The sequence below is a fragment of the Mytilus edulis genome, chromosome 13 (assembly GCF_963676685.1).
Source record: "Mytilus edulis chromosome 13, xbMytEdul2.2, whole genome shotgun sequence".
NCBI classification, from domain to species: Eukaryota; Metazoa; Mollusca; class Bivalvia; order Mytilida; family Mytilidae; genus Mytilus; species Mytilus edulis.
The window spans coordinates 18266306-18280866 of NC_092356.1; the positions used below are offsets into that span (position 1 = coordinate 18266306).

At 31.0% G+C, this 14561-nt stretch overlaps 1 protein-coding gene across 2 annotated transcripts; it reads left to right on the forward strand.

The window, feature by feature from the left end:
• The first annotated feature begins 2094 nt into the window (after positions 1–2094).
• Positions 2095–13079, forward strand: LOC139499961 (YEATS domain-containing protein 4-like). 2 transcript variants are annotated; one of them, XM_071288626.1, is made up of 8 exons: positions 2095–2168; positions 4639–4689; positions 5421–5540; positions 6805–6871; positions 9189–9283; positions 9751–9843; positions 10522–10609; positions 12553–13079. In XM_071288626.1, exons 2-8 carry the CDS (start codon positions 4651–4653, stop codon positions 12735–12737), a joined length of 687 nt encoding a protein of 228 aa, XP_071144727.1. In that variant the 5' UTR covers positions 2095–2168; positions 4639–4650; the 3' UTR covers positions 12738–13079. The 2 variants fall into 2 exon arrangements, with proteins under 2 accessions (XP_071144727.1, XP_071144726.1); XM_071288625.1 differs by having other exon boundaries at positions 2101–2217.
• The last annotated feature ends 1482 nt before the right edge of the window (positions 13080–14561 follow it).

Here is a 14561-nt window from a genome sequence, read left to right on the forward strand (position 1 = left end):
AACAACCGGGTTCAGACAAACTGTTATGAAATCGATGCTGTTACTTATGCATTCACCCAATTCAATATTACGATCAAAGAGAGTAAATTAGTGGCAACATAGACATTCCGTTAATAACGGCATAAGTATGCAGTTAGTACACGAACACCAATCTGCGTTTTAAAAACTAGCGATGGTTGCTAAGGATATCTTGATTTCGGGAACTTTCTTCAGCTTCCATTTTATGGAGCTCTTCTTTGGTATACCCTGGCTCTAGTGCGTACCCAATATGACCATACTCGTCAAAATCTGACTCTTTTGACTGACTGGAACCACTGTTATAGTACTATCATTCTCCGAACAAGATATTTTTATTGATGATTTTATGATAAATTTTTGGACCATATATAAACTGTTCTATAAAAACAAGCACGCAAAAATCATAAGATAGAAATATAAGTAATATGTGAGTAAAGTTAATTGAATCATTTAAGTTAATATCCTTTGGGCTCGAATGTAGTTAACTAAAAAATGTGTTTTATAGGATAGCTCAAATCCTCATCCAAATAATATAATCTAGTATATGTAATAAAACCCTTCCTACTACACCGAGTTTTAATGCCAAGCGGTAGACATATTTTAGGTACCAATTAAGTAATTGAATGAGTAATAGATAACAATAATTAATCATGAATGTGCAAAGATTTAAAAACAAAAGTATTTTTCTTTGTTCGTACATATTATACTCCGCTTCGGTAGATTTATCTACTTATCTTCAGATAGTTTCAGATATACATTAATACATGGCTTTCAAAAGTCTAAATGTAAGTGTTCTCGTACATTTTTTGCCTAATAAAGAAAATCAAAATGCTTTGGTAAAGCTATTTCTAATTCCCCCTTTTTAATGAGACATACATCAAGGACAAGAGGTGTATATCATTTCATTCTGACACATGAATTAAGTTTCCCGTCTTAACCGAAAATTGTTTAAATTTTATTACTTAGTAAATTAATTTATTTGAATTGAAATAAATGATACAGCAAATATAATTAAATAATTCCACGACGATCTATTTTTATTTGTAACAAACTTGAAACTTGAATTAGTATTATAGATTTGTATATTGAATGCTCCCTTGTTTTATAATCCACTGATCCGAATAGACAGTCACACCTGGCAAGGTGTGCCCTAGAGGCGTGGTTAAATACCGAAGTGCAAATAACAATTTACCTTTCAACAAGCCATCTAAGAGTATTCAATTTGCCACAGAACCGTGAATACACACATCGTATATATCTAGTCAAAGCAGAGATAGTAAAAGGTCAATAAGAGTACACCAACATATTGTCTTTACAGATTATTGTACTTTAATTTGTTCACCTCATATATCAGTCCGAAAATGCATTAATTAATAAATTTATAACTTTTTTGGTTGTCTACTAAAATAATTCGAATATATACGTTTAACATAGAAAATTTATCTCATGAATGTGTACAATTGCACGTCTGTGCGTCTTATCTTCTTATTATCGGATGTTTATTAGATAAACCATAAGTCATCGGCGCGCTTACGATTACGTTTAAATATCATTAAAAACCAAGACTTTTACTGATTGTATTTTAAATCCCGGCATGCAAAAACCAGGAGAAAACGTCACGACCTACAGGAAGTAGTTAAAAAATTTTCATTAATTGTTGAATTTCTCCTTTATTACTGGACATATAGCGATAAAACTTTGTGAATATATATATTTTGTCATAATGAACATATTTAAACCATAAGTAAAAAATCGCGAATTTTCCCTTTAAATCATATTTTCATATAAAAAATCCTCAAAAAAATCATTTTCTAATATTAATAAATAGACAGTTTGGGACTTTTAGTGGAATTCTTTTTGTGTCTTCATGCAGAGACATATAAATACATTTGTTACGAGTTTACAGTTTATGAATATTATAATATTTCTACATTTAAGTTATTCCCGATTTCTCGATCTATGAATTTCCCCATTTGATCATATATATATTTATTAATTTGACTAAATTTGTTCTCATGTTATTGGCACCTTCAGTGGTGCTTTGTTTTTTATTGTCATATTTCGGTTAATAGCTAAACTTTCGGCATATGCATCGCATTCACTAAAGCGCTTGTAACGAATACAAGATTTTTTTTTTTTATTGACGAACGGTATGAAATAGGTTTCCACTGTTTTCTCCTGTTCTTAACACAATCATAGGTAATTGATACAATTCTACAAACGAACAATTGAAATTAAATATTTGTTTAATTGTATATCTGAATCCTGTTTTGGTACTCTCGCCCAAGGTGGCACTTGCTTCTTCTTCTTCTTCTTCTTTAAGGTCAACAAGGCTTCAAGGAAGAATACATGTTGTTATACTTGAAAACTTGCTACCACAAGTAACGTAATATTGTTTTCGTTTACATGTTTGCAGTTCATGCATGTTCCTTTGCATTTGCATTTATTTGTAAAGTTGCTAAATATTCTAAAACAATTGTCCTTCCACATTATGTTTACTTACGATATCTTCGATTTCAGTGATCAGAATTCAATTAATGTATTACTGATCGACATGCTAAATACAAGAGATTAACAGATTTAATTAGCGTGAATTTTTTAAATAGTTAAAATATAACTGTTTTGTTTCAATTACCATTGAACTTTTTAATATTAATTTGAGCGTTAAGTTATGTTGATCTGCTATATGCTTTTATATCTAATGAACTTGACCAACTTCCTAATCATGCTAATATCAGTCAGACCGTATGCGTACGGTCCGACCGTACATTGTATGAGTATTTTGAAAAAGTATGCATACGGTCCAGACTCATACGGTCTGGAACATACACACAAACATAATAAATAATGATTCATGTTTACAAATAAACAGATAAAGTTGTAAGAAAGAAAAAGCTGATAACTATTAAGGAATCAATATATATCACACTGCATTTTGAATTAATTACATCTGTTTTTCAATGATTTCTATTATCTAACTGGAAAATCAATGTATTTCTTACCTAGGCTTCAGAGTCCAAATAATTATGACGTCTTGAAAGGCTATTTTATTTTTTTGCCATGTGTCCTGTGAGGAATGGGTCAAATCAAAAAAATAAAAAAGTCTTTCAAGAATTCATAATTATTCCGACTATTCCTTTTCCCAATCCTGGTGCTGAATGTTAGAAACTTAACCCTGCATGCACCTCTCTTTATCTATATCATGTACATGTATATGGTATTAGGGCCTAATACACTTACGCACCCTACACATTTGCACATTCGCACCCTACACGTTCGCACTGAATTTTAAAACAAATTCTAGTTAAATACAATGAAATAATTCGAAAATCATGATTGTAGTTTAAATTGCTTTGATGTAAATACTGCATATATTAAGCTTGGTATAATTAAAAAATTGAAGATTTTAAATGAAAAACACAAAACATAATTGTTTTTACTGTGACAGCTTGACAAAAAAAACTTCAGAATCTCACTTTATTTTGAAACAATGATATAAAGTTATAGCAATACACAATCCAAAACATGATTAAGATTTATTCAACACACCAAAAACGTTATCTCAATTTATATTTTTGAGACATTAAGATTCATTCAACATAAAAAAAAACGTCTCAATTATGACAACAAATTATACCTAAAGGAATACACTTGCCACAGCCAAAACTTGATTACAAAGTCATTGAACACAAAACCATTAAAATTTAGCCGCAAACGTGTAAAGTGCGAATGGGCTTTGGGTGCGAAAAGGAAGGGTGTGAACGTGACTGGGCACGAACATGAATGGGTGCGAACAGACCCGCATTCTATCTATATAAGGAAAACCATGCACTTTTTTCCAAACGGTAACAATTTCCTACCTACATGTACTACTTGCAAAAAGAAAGTAACTCGTACATGTTGTAACATATCAACTTGTACCACTAAAAGTCAACTTGTACAATTGCAAAGTTGTTTCGAATGAGAAACATGTACCATAAATCAAGTGTCTAGGGCTAGAAAAAAATCCTAGTTGCACTGTCAAGTTTTTAGTGTTGCATGTGTAAAATCAAGGTAATTGGCTCAAAAATCCAGGCTGTCTTGCTTGACAAGGTTGTCCTGATATTTACCAGAAAAAGGTAAAATTCCTTGTTTCTTTTTGTTTTGTACAATGCCAGAGTTTGTCCTCCTGAAAACTGTTGTTAACTCAGTAGCTTAAATTTTGTCAAGTTCACAACTGATAATGGAAGCAAATGTCAAATGTACATTTATACATGTACACATTTAGATTGAAACAAAATTAAAATTCTGATTATAAGTGGAAAAGAATTAACTATTGTTACAGTACAAACTGGTCCTGGTTCCCATAAAAAAGGGCCCTGATGGGTTCTTTCATTATTCTTTAATTTTTCAGATATTTTTTTTTCTATTCTTTAATTTTTCAGATAATTTTTATCTATTCTTTAATTTTTCAGAAATTTTTTCTCTAGTCTTTAATTTTTCAGATGATTTAATAGATCATGTATATTTGGTAAAGATTTGTATCAGATTTAAAAAAAAATAGAAAAGTAGGCATGTTAGACATACCTATGAATGCAGAAACTGTAAACTGTCTATTTACTGTCTTCATTATATTTTCAGGTTTTGCTAAAGATGGCAGAGTATGGTGCAGACTCAGGAGGTAGAGTCAAGGTATTTATTCATGTACATTCTATACAAAGCATCTCAAATTTAACACTTCCAAATATTATAATAAAAACCTTGGTAGATCATGTCTCAAATTAATGATAAACCAGCACAACAAGTAGAAAAAAATAAAGGAACATGTGAAGGACAGGTGAAGATACTAAAAAGGACATTCAAACTTATATATAAGTCTAAAATAAGGTGAAAACATGAAGTCTGTCTGGGAACAACTTAAGGTGGTACCTGACACTACAGGGAGATAACTCTGTAAAATCAGCTAAACGTTTAAATTACGTTGTGTTGTAAAGAGAATATAAAGCTTCTCAATGATCAAAATTAATGTTTGTCAAACTGCTATAACCAGTGTAAATTTTCTGATAAGTTGGTTGGTTCAAATATTTTGAAATTTTTATATTTTTGTCATAGGTTCATAGAAAATACTTTTCCAAAATTTTATGAAAATTAAACGAGCCAAATTGATTTTAGTGAAAGTGTTGGGTACCACCTTAAGTCATTATACACAAATGATTAAAATTTGTAAGCCTGAGACGGGCGTTTTGTCTTAAAATGATTCATCAGTGACACTCAATAAAAAAAGATTAACAAACCAAATACAGTAAGAAATTGAAGAGCATTGGGGACACAGATAGAAAAAAGAAAATAAGATATTTTGTTAAAAGACAGAAATAGTATGACAAATATAAACTTGATGAGGATAATATATATAATTATTACAGGGAGTAACAATTGTGAAGCCCCTTATTTATGGGAATATTGCCAGATATTTTGGAAAGAAGAGGGAGGAAGATGGCCACACCCATCAGTGGACAGTATATGTTAAACCATTTAAAAATGAGGTTTGTGAATAAGACATATAGATACAGTACAATTGGTTAGGAAAGTCCTTTAATCCAAGCTTAGTGTAGTTCTTTTAAATGATATTTGCTGATTAAATCAGAATAAGTAAATTTTCTTTCATGAGGACTTTTTCGATAGATAATGTTGAATATTTATATACATATATATAAAAAAAGAAGATGTGGTATGATTTCCAATCAGACAATTCTCCACAAGAGACCAAAATGACACTGCACTTAACAACTATCAGTCACCGTACGCCTTCAACAATGAGCAAAGCCCATACAGCATAGTCTGCTATAAAAGGCCTCAAAATGACAATGTAAAACAATTCAATCGAGAAAACTAACGGCCTTATTAATGTACAAAAAATTAACAAAAACAAATATGTAACACATAAACAAACGGCAACCACTGAATCACAGGTTCCTGACTTGGGACAGGCACATACATACATAATGTGGCGGGGTTAAACATGTAAGAGGGATCCAAACCCTCCACTTACCTGGGACAGAGGTATAACAGTTTGATATAAGAAAGAACTATAAAAATCAGTTGAAAAAGGCATAACTCATCAGATGGACAAAAAAACAAGTGGACGTGGCCGGGTACTTGTACATCCCAACAACAAAAAGACACTAGGTGCAGATCTGAGAGTACAAAATTGTTTCACCACTAAAACATACTATATGTATACATGGTATATAAAAACATATATGATAAACTGAATGTAAACCTTTTTCTATAAAAAAAATTTTATAATAAAATACATTTATGACACACCTTGATCATCAGTGATCATAACATTAAAGAAATCATTTTTTTTAAATTGTAAAAAGATTTCTCAGTGTTCTCTGTTTTTTACCTTTCTTATTTTGTTTGTCTTAATTCTTTTAGATATAAGGAGATGTGGTATGAGTGCCAATGAGGCAACTCTCCATCCAAGTCAAAATTTATAAAAGTAAACTATTATATGGTCTTCAACAAAGAGACACTGAACATCAAGCTATAAAGGGCCCCAAACATTACTAGTGTAAATCCATACAAACAGGAAAACCAACAGTCTAATCTTTATAAAAATCGAGAAACAAGAAACACTCATGAACCACATAAACAAACGACAACTACCGGTACTGAAAATCCGATTCCTGACTTGGGACGGGTGCAAACAACTTAAAGGTTTTTATGGTACCAAACCTTCACCCTTATCTGACACAATAGTGTAACATCACAATATAGAAAAATATCTATTTCTCTTTTCAGGACATGTCAGCTTATGTGAAGAAAATAAATTTCAAACTACATGACAGTTATCCTAATTGTAACAGAGGTAAATACCGTATTCGGCCCTGTATAGTATGCAGTTATGTATAGTCTTCACCTCTTTTCATCCCCTTAAAATAGAACACTGTCTAAAGTTGTGTATAATCAGCACCCCTGTTATAACAATTACATATCAGGGGTTAAAAAATCCACTAGCTCGACACGCAACACTACAGTCTTTAGGCCTCGGGCAACCAAAACTTGTAACCTAATACGCCTGACAGACTAGTAACAAAAAATTCTTGGCGCTTCCAAAATAGAATTGGAAAATCCCCAAATCACTGTTATATCTTAGCAAATCAGATTGGACTACGTAATCTGGGATTCCTAGAATTTGAACTGATTTTGTATAAGGATCCCGTACTTTCAATATCTATTTTTCAGTACAGGGGGTATTGTACAATTGCTTATGCAACCAGATAAATATAATGTAACCAGATTGTACCTCCTTATGAATAATTTATTGCAATTTAAATGTCAGTGGCAGATCCAGGGGGAGGGTTCCGGGGGTTGCATTTGAATGGGGACATTAGTTGGAACCCCCTTTTTTAAAATGGCTGGATCCGTCCCTTTTCACAGCAGACACCTGACTTTTGTCAGATATAAATATGAAACATGTGCACTGCAGCACATATTATGGCAGCCATTTTGTTTTTGTTTACATACTGTGAAGAAGCCTCTAGAACCATCACCTAAACATTAACAGTCTTCAGAAAACTTAAATTTGATGCAATAATATTTCATTAATCATCATGATCATGATTATCTTCAATGATATTCAAATGAATTTGATTTTTAAAGAAATAAAATTTATAACAAATACAATTTCAGTTTATAGACTGTGGTGAGTTTGTAATCTATTTATAGCCCAAAATTATCTTACCTGTGATAAATGTAAATATGGATATTACTGTACTTCGTTTATAAAACAATTATAAAAGACACAAACTATGGATGGTGATATTTATTCACATAAATATTTGTGGTTGTTTGATTTATTTTAATAAATAGGTTTTTAAAACTAAAAACAAATATGAGCATTTCATATAACCAGCTGATATTTCTTTTACACAAAAGTGATGATGTATCTGATTAAAATTACTCCAATCCTTTTATGCAAGGCATTCCTTTATATAACCATGTTTAGAAGTGGTCAAGACTTGTACCATCTTGGGATTTGCTCAACTCATTATGACAGTATATTTAATGAATATTCAATTATCGATTAGTTGAATATATCTGCTAATGAGATATGTTTTTTGCTTTAAGTTTTGGATATCCTATTGGAAAAAAATGTACTGTACAACGGATAAAAATTGTTAAGTTTATAGATTTCATTGTATATTGCAGTAAACTCTGAATTTGTCAGGCATACTCGGGCTAGTTGGTCAGTTTTGTTGGGCTATTAGTTCTTCCAACAGGGCTAGTAAACTCCTGCTACCAATAAGCCCTGGGCTAATGAGCTTTAACAAAATTTCTTAACCCCTGCATATTTTATGTAAAAAAATTGCAGACTATGCACGACCATGTATGTGTTATTGCCAACCAAATGAAAGTTTACACAGAGTCATCTGCTCTTTGTCGAGGTACACAGAGAACAGCAGCAGCTATTGTATTTAACTTCTGATATTGTTACAGACATGACTAAGCGCCCACAAACAGTTCTAAGTTTCAATTCATTCTTTTAAAATTATGGAAGAAAACTTGAATTGTGTTTAAATCCACCTAAACAAGTTAGAATATTTTTTGTTGATACCTTATTGAAATGTCCTGTAGCTGAAATGATTCAATACTATTTAGTATTTGTGAATGATAAATGATAAAAAATGCAAATTGTGCTCCACATAACTCCTTCAGCATAAGAATCTGCTCATATTTTTTTTCAGATTTTTTTTGCAATGCATTTTAGTTTTGCAAAATTTGCAACAAGATATAGGTGTTGCAAAAATATAACCTGCATTTTAAATTTCATTTGAGTGCAGCATTTCTGAAATTTTCAATAATCATTGATAATTAAACTCACATTTTTCGGCATGTCCAACAATCATAAAAATAAATATACACAAGTATTTCTGAATTTACAGTACTCATAGGCAATGAAAATTTTGAAAATAAACAAAATCACATGAATCGCTGATTATTTACATAAATCACATACCTTACAATTTTGTCCGTATCTAGTGTAAATTTCTTAATTTAATTATTATTTCCTCCTTTAACAACAGAAATATTGAAAACAAATCCCTGAAAAATCACATGCCCTGCAATTATTTATTTTCTAGTATAGTTTATGCTTGATATCTATAATTTTGTTTTTTTTACAGTAATAACTAAGCCTCCATATGAAGTTACAGAGACAGGATGGGGAGAGTTTGAAGTGGTTATCAAGATTTATTTTAACGATCCAAATGAAAGACCTGTAAGTATTGACATTTAAGCATGGTGTTCCATAAAAACATTCATTGGATGCTTGGAAAGCACTTCTAAATCACAAACAGTGGCAGTTGTTTTGTACTGCAAAAGGGTATGAGAAATTGAAATTGCATCTTAAGCTGGTTACATCCATTTTTCAAGTTGATTCCCTCAGTACTGTGTATATTTAAATAGAATAGTCCTAAGATTATATTCATAATTTAATTTATTTCACAGTTTATTAGTCATGCTAGTTGAGTTATAAAACAGCAGTTCAAATAAATTTACTCTAGAATAAGGAATAATAATTAATATAAAGATTGAAAAATGTGTATAAATTTTATGACTGCAGAATCATTTAAACGTATTATGAGGAAGGAAATAATTATACCTATTACAATAAAGTTTCTCAATATTTCACTCACCCTCTCTAGAATTTATATATACTTAGATATCAATTGATCTATTTTATAGGTGACCTTGTATCATCTTTTGAAGCTCTTCCAAAGTGAAACAGACATCATGTTGGGAAAGAAATCATTAGTTGTAGAATTTTACGATGAACTGGTAGGTCAATAAGTCAGTGTTCTTACACAGGAGAGTCCAAGCGTACAGGACTCGTCAAAATCTGACTGGACTCATAATTTTCAAAACTTGTGAGTCCGAAGATGCATCAAAATTGTTTGTATCATCTGAGCACATAGATCATCATTTTAAAATTTTATCTTTTCACTGCTGCACACACCATGGCCAAAAATCAAGAGTTTCTGAACTCGCCTTCAAATATTCAGAGAAATGATTGAATATATGTGGTAAAGGATTACAGTTCCTGAGATGAACAACATGATAAAACCATAAACGACAGCTCTATAAATTTCAGATTATAATTTTAGAAGTAGTAGATTTTCTCAATTCCACATGTGCACCACAAAAACTTACATGATTCAAATATTTATTACCACAGTAAGAAAGCTATATCATTTTCAGTCAAGAATCTTTTTGAGAGTGTAAGAAATCAACTGCTATATCTATATATGCAGATTTTTATTGCAATTTTTTAAAAAGCAACAAAAATATGAGATTTTATTATTGTGATTTCAATAAAATCTTCATATAGTCATATGTATAATTATATATTTGATGCTCATTCTTGTTATTGGGATACTCACTAAGTCACATTATTTGCATTGGTAAAGACCTTGCAATAATTTCTGAATTAACAGTATTTGTTATTTTACATTTCAGGTGTTCCAAGATCCTACTGTCATGATGCAAAACATCCTACAAAGCCTCCGACCTATTTCTATGGGGTCATATAAACATGAAACTGATTGTAAGTAGAATAAAAAATTATCTGACTCATGTCTTAGAAAATATTATAAAGGCCTTGGAATGCAAAAAGTCAAAGAAGTTAAACTTAAGTATCAATAATTTGTCATCACTGAGGATGTGAGGTCGCACATCAAACTTGGCAGTTGCATTCGACTCCAATATTACTTGACTATAGCTAGGATTATAATTTCTCCTGCAGAAGTTCTGTAATTCATTTATGGGCAATCTGGTTTCCTCCGCCAGTGAAAGCCATTAGTGCTGAAGGTGGCTTTAGACACAAAAAAATCAACCCATAGTTAATTTAGAGGTTAGCGCTATAAAACCAGGTTTAATCCACCATTTTCTACATTTGAGAATGCCTGTACCAAGTCAGGAATATGACAGTTCTTGTCCATTCGTTTTTGATGCGTTTTGTTATTTGATTTTGCCATGTGATTATGGACTTTCCGGATTGATTTTCCTCTAAGTGCAGTATTTTTGTGATTTTACTTTTTAAACATCACAAATTTAGACACCACCATCACTGTTAGAGAATCCTTACAAGGATGATATAAACATAAAAGGTTAATATGAAATTTTTACTTAGAATTGAATGTTATATGGTTGGAGATACCTTACCAGAAAAATTCTTAGATAACATCACTGTCATGAAATTGCATGATGGGATGCTTGAAAACAATCTTGAAAGGCACTATTGCTGACTTTTTTTTTAAGGTTTATTGCATAGAAAACTAGAGAGGTGCCACTCCACTCACAGAAATTTGGATAATAGATAGTTAAGAAAATCTTAGAACTATATCCAATTTCCAAAATTTCAAGGAAAGCTTTCAAGTCATTGTATAGTTATGAGCTACAAGCTAGAAATTAAAGTTATCTCATAATAGGTTTAAAGAAGATTGCATTTTAAATTACTGAAAGAGGCAAATATTTGCTTTTAAGTATATTTTATTGTAACCCTAGTCAGGTAGTCTTTTACACAGCTGTTGTATAGGTTTACATATTGTAATATATTTTGTTATACTGCAAGGGTGAGTAATTTGTATTCTCTAATTTTTGTGCTATTTTCACATTTCCTGACTGGTGTGAGAAAATTTTTTCTTCTCACGAGTGAAAAATCTGTTCTCAGCAAATGATTAGTCGAAATTTGATTATGACGTCTAAATGTTTTGTTTTCTTCTGAATTTTCTTATTGTGACGCCATGAAAAAAGGCGGCAATGCCTGATGACGTCGCATATAAAGTACACAAGTTTCTAAAAATCTTTGAAAAAGAAGCATAAAAATCATTAGAGAAACAGATTCCGACACTATAACTCGTGTATTACGATATTTCTCCACTCTCGACAGTTAAATTTTAGTTATTTAAAGAGCTCGGCAAGCCTCGCGCTTTAAATAATAAAATTTAACAGTCTAGTGTGGAGAAATATTGTAATACACTTGTTGCAGTGTAGGAATCTTAATTTGTATTCACCCATACCTGCATACAGCATAGCAAGCTATAAAATACCCCAACATGATAAATGTAATTTAACGATTTAAACAAAAAGACAAATCACCTGATTTATGTGCAAAACAAAGATGACATAATACACATTATCGCTATTCGGAAATCTCTCCCGATTGACCTGAGAATCTGCACCGCTTGAACTGTTGAGGTCATACAACAATCACTTTTCCATTGTGACCACAGAAATTTTGTAATATGAAGTCCAAATTTTATTGGAACCTTTGTGATGTCCAGTAATGGGGAACAAATAGTGATAAGGTGTGTATATATTTGACCATGAAGTTGCAGTCACATCAACTGGAAACATGGTTATCATGTGTATTATAATGGGAACTTTTTAAAATAAGTTTAAAAGTAGAATTTTGATCTATATTTTGAACTTCATGGAAAATATTCATATCGCTTTTATCATGCTTACCGGTATATTCATTTTTTTCAGTTGAGGAAAAGAAAGAAAAGACAAAGCAGAACATTGTATCAGCAAAGAACAAAATCCAATATGAAATCCAAGAATTGAATGAAAGACTTAAACAAAGAAAAGAAATGATACAAAAACTGAAAGACGAATTATCAAAAGTAGACGAACATATAAACATAGAAGAACTGGTAGAGGCAGTGACATAATGTAGTGAAAATCATATACCACTGGATGTGTTCAATATTATGACAGTCAAATACATGAGATTTGGCAAAATGATTGTGTGAATATGGATGTTCTATATAGTCAATTGTAAATAGACGAATGGATAAAAGATGGCAGAAGATGAATAATGGAAGCAAATCAAAACTTGAAAAAGAATATATAAGTTCATTTGCAAATATTTGAGGCAATTTTGACTAAATATAGGGTTTTTTTATGTCTCATTTGATCATATCTGGCAATATAAAAGAAAAAAAAAGAAACTAAATAATAGTTAAAAAAATTGCCATCACATGATACTATTTAACTGTAATAACAGTATGCAATTCTAGCCTTAATCTTGCTAATTCTAACTTTTTTGCTATCAAAATTGTTGATATTGTGGTCAAATTGTGTGTAATTCATAAAAATGATGTATGAAAAGATATAATTCCCATTCTGTTCTGGATCAATCTTTTTGACTATAATTATAATGGCAGTTTTGTTACTGAAGGACAATGTTTTGATCAGGGCTTCCTTCACAAATAAAGAAAGTGGAGTTTATAACCAACAAATCAGTCTTAAAATGTTTTTTTTTTCTTCAAAAATATAATATTTCAGCAGAAAAAGGAGATTAATTAACATCTTTGGGTATAGATAGCATGATAGTGTTGCATTGTTACATGACATCATTGTTTAATTTTTATGAGTATTGAGTCCTGTTTGTAAGGATAAAGAGAAAATGTACAAACTGATAATAAATGATGAAACAATGGCCATTGTACTGTTATAATTGTTTGCTCCTGCTTTAGTTCTCAGTCATGTATCTGTGTATGGAAGAATAAGTCTTTCTTGCTAACAGTTTTTATTACAGTTAGCATGCATATAGCATTATTTGATTATTGGATTACCTCATTTTACATATTGATATGAAAAAAGAGATATGATGTACACAAGTTACTGAAACAACATCAAAAACAAGGTAGGGCTTGAACACCTAGATGTTACCATACTTTCTCCAGAAGTGCATAAGTGCCACAACTAACAGTGGTGCATCAAGTAAAAATCTCCAAGATTTCTCCATTATTATTGCCATAAATGATTAAACAGTGTGGTGACAGGTTTAAAGATTTGAAATTAGTAGTTATTACCAGTGTCATCAGAGTAGAGAGTAGTTCTAGTTTAACTCCACTCCCTCTCCACTTTATTTATCAGAATCATTGAGTGTATCTAGTTTGTGTTGCACTTAGCCCCATCAGTTTTCCTTTAAGGATCATGTACCCTTGTGTTGATTCAATACTAAACAAATGGAAATTTAAGGGTTTATAAAATTTGCTGTAGTCCTTTAAAGGGGCACTAGCTACGAGATATATAAAAAAATCAAAAGTATGATATTTTTTGTTCAATCATAAATGAAAGTGAAAAAGTGAAATAATAATTTGCTTTTGTCAGCTAAAATAGTTCAATTTTGTCAAATTAAGCTAATAAACATTGATAATGAATTATTCACTTGCAAGTAAATAATTCGACCTCATTAAATCAATATTCATGTGAACTCCAATTTAACCATGTAAAAAGTGATAGAATAACGCATGCATTGTCAGTGTACGGATATTTAAAGGAAAAGAATGTCGACATTGAAAGTGAAACAAAGATAAATAATTTGATTTACTGATTCGATCCACACACAATCATTCTTATAAAAGTAAAAACGACGATAAATATGAATTATTATTCTATAATACAAAATTTAACAGACCTATAAAAATCCAATTGCACTAGTTGCGTAATCTATTTATATCTGTGTTTATGTTTACATCGCTTATATG

Coding starts and splice junctions, on each gene's coding strand:
- LOC139499961 (XM_071288626.1), top strand. CDS start 4,651: ATGGCAGAGTATGGTGCAGACTCAGGAGGTAGAGTCAAG. Junction 4,690..5,420: donor ACTCAGGAGGTAGAGTCAAG/GTATTTATTCAT, acceptor TAATTATTACAG/GGAGTAACAATTGTGAAGCC. Junction 5,541..6,804: donor TTAAACCATTTAAAAATGAG/GTTTGTGAATAA, acceptor TTCTCTTTTCAG/GACATGTCAGCTTATGTGAA.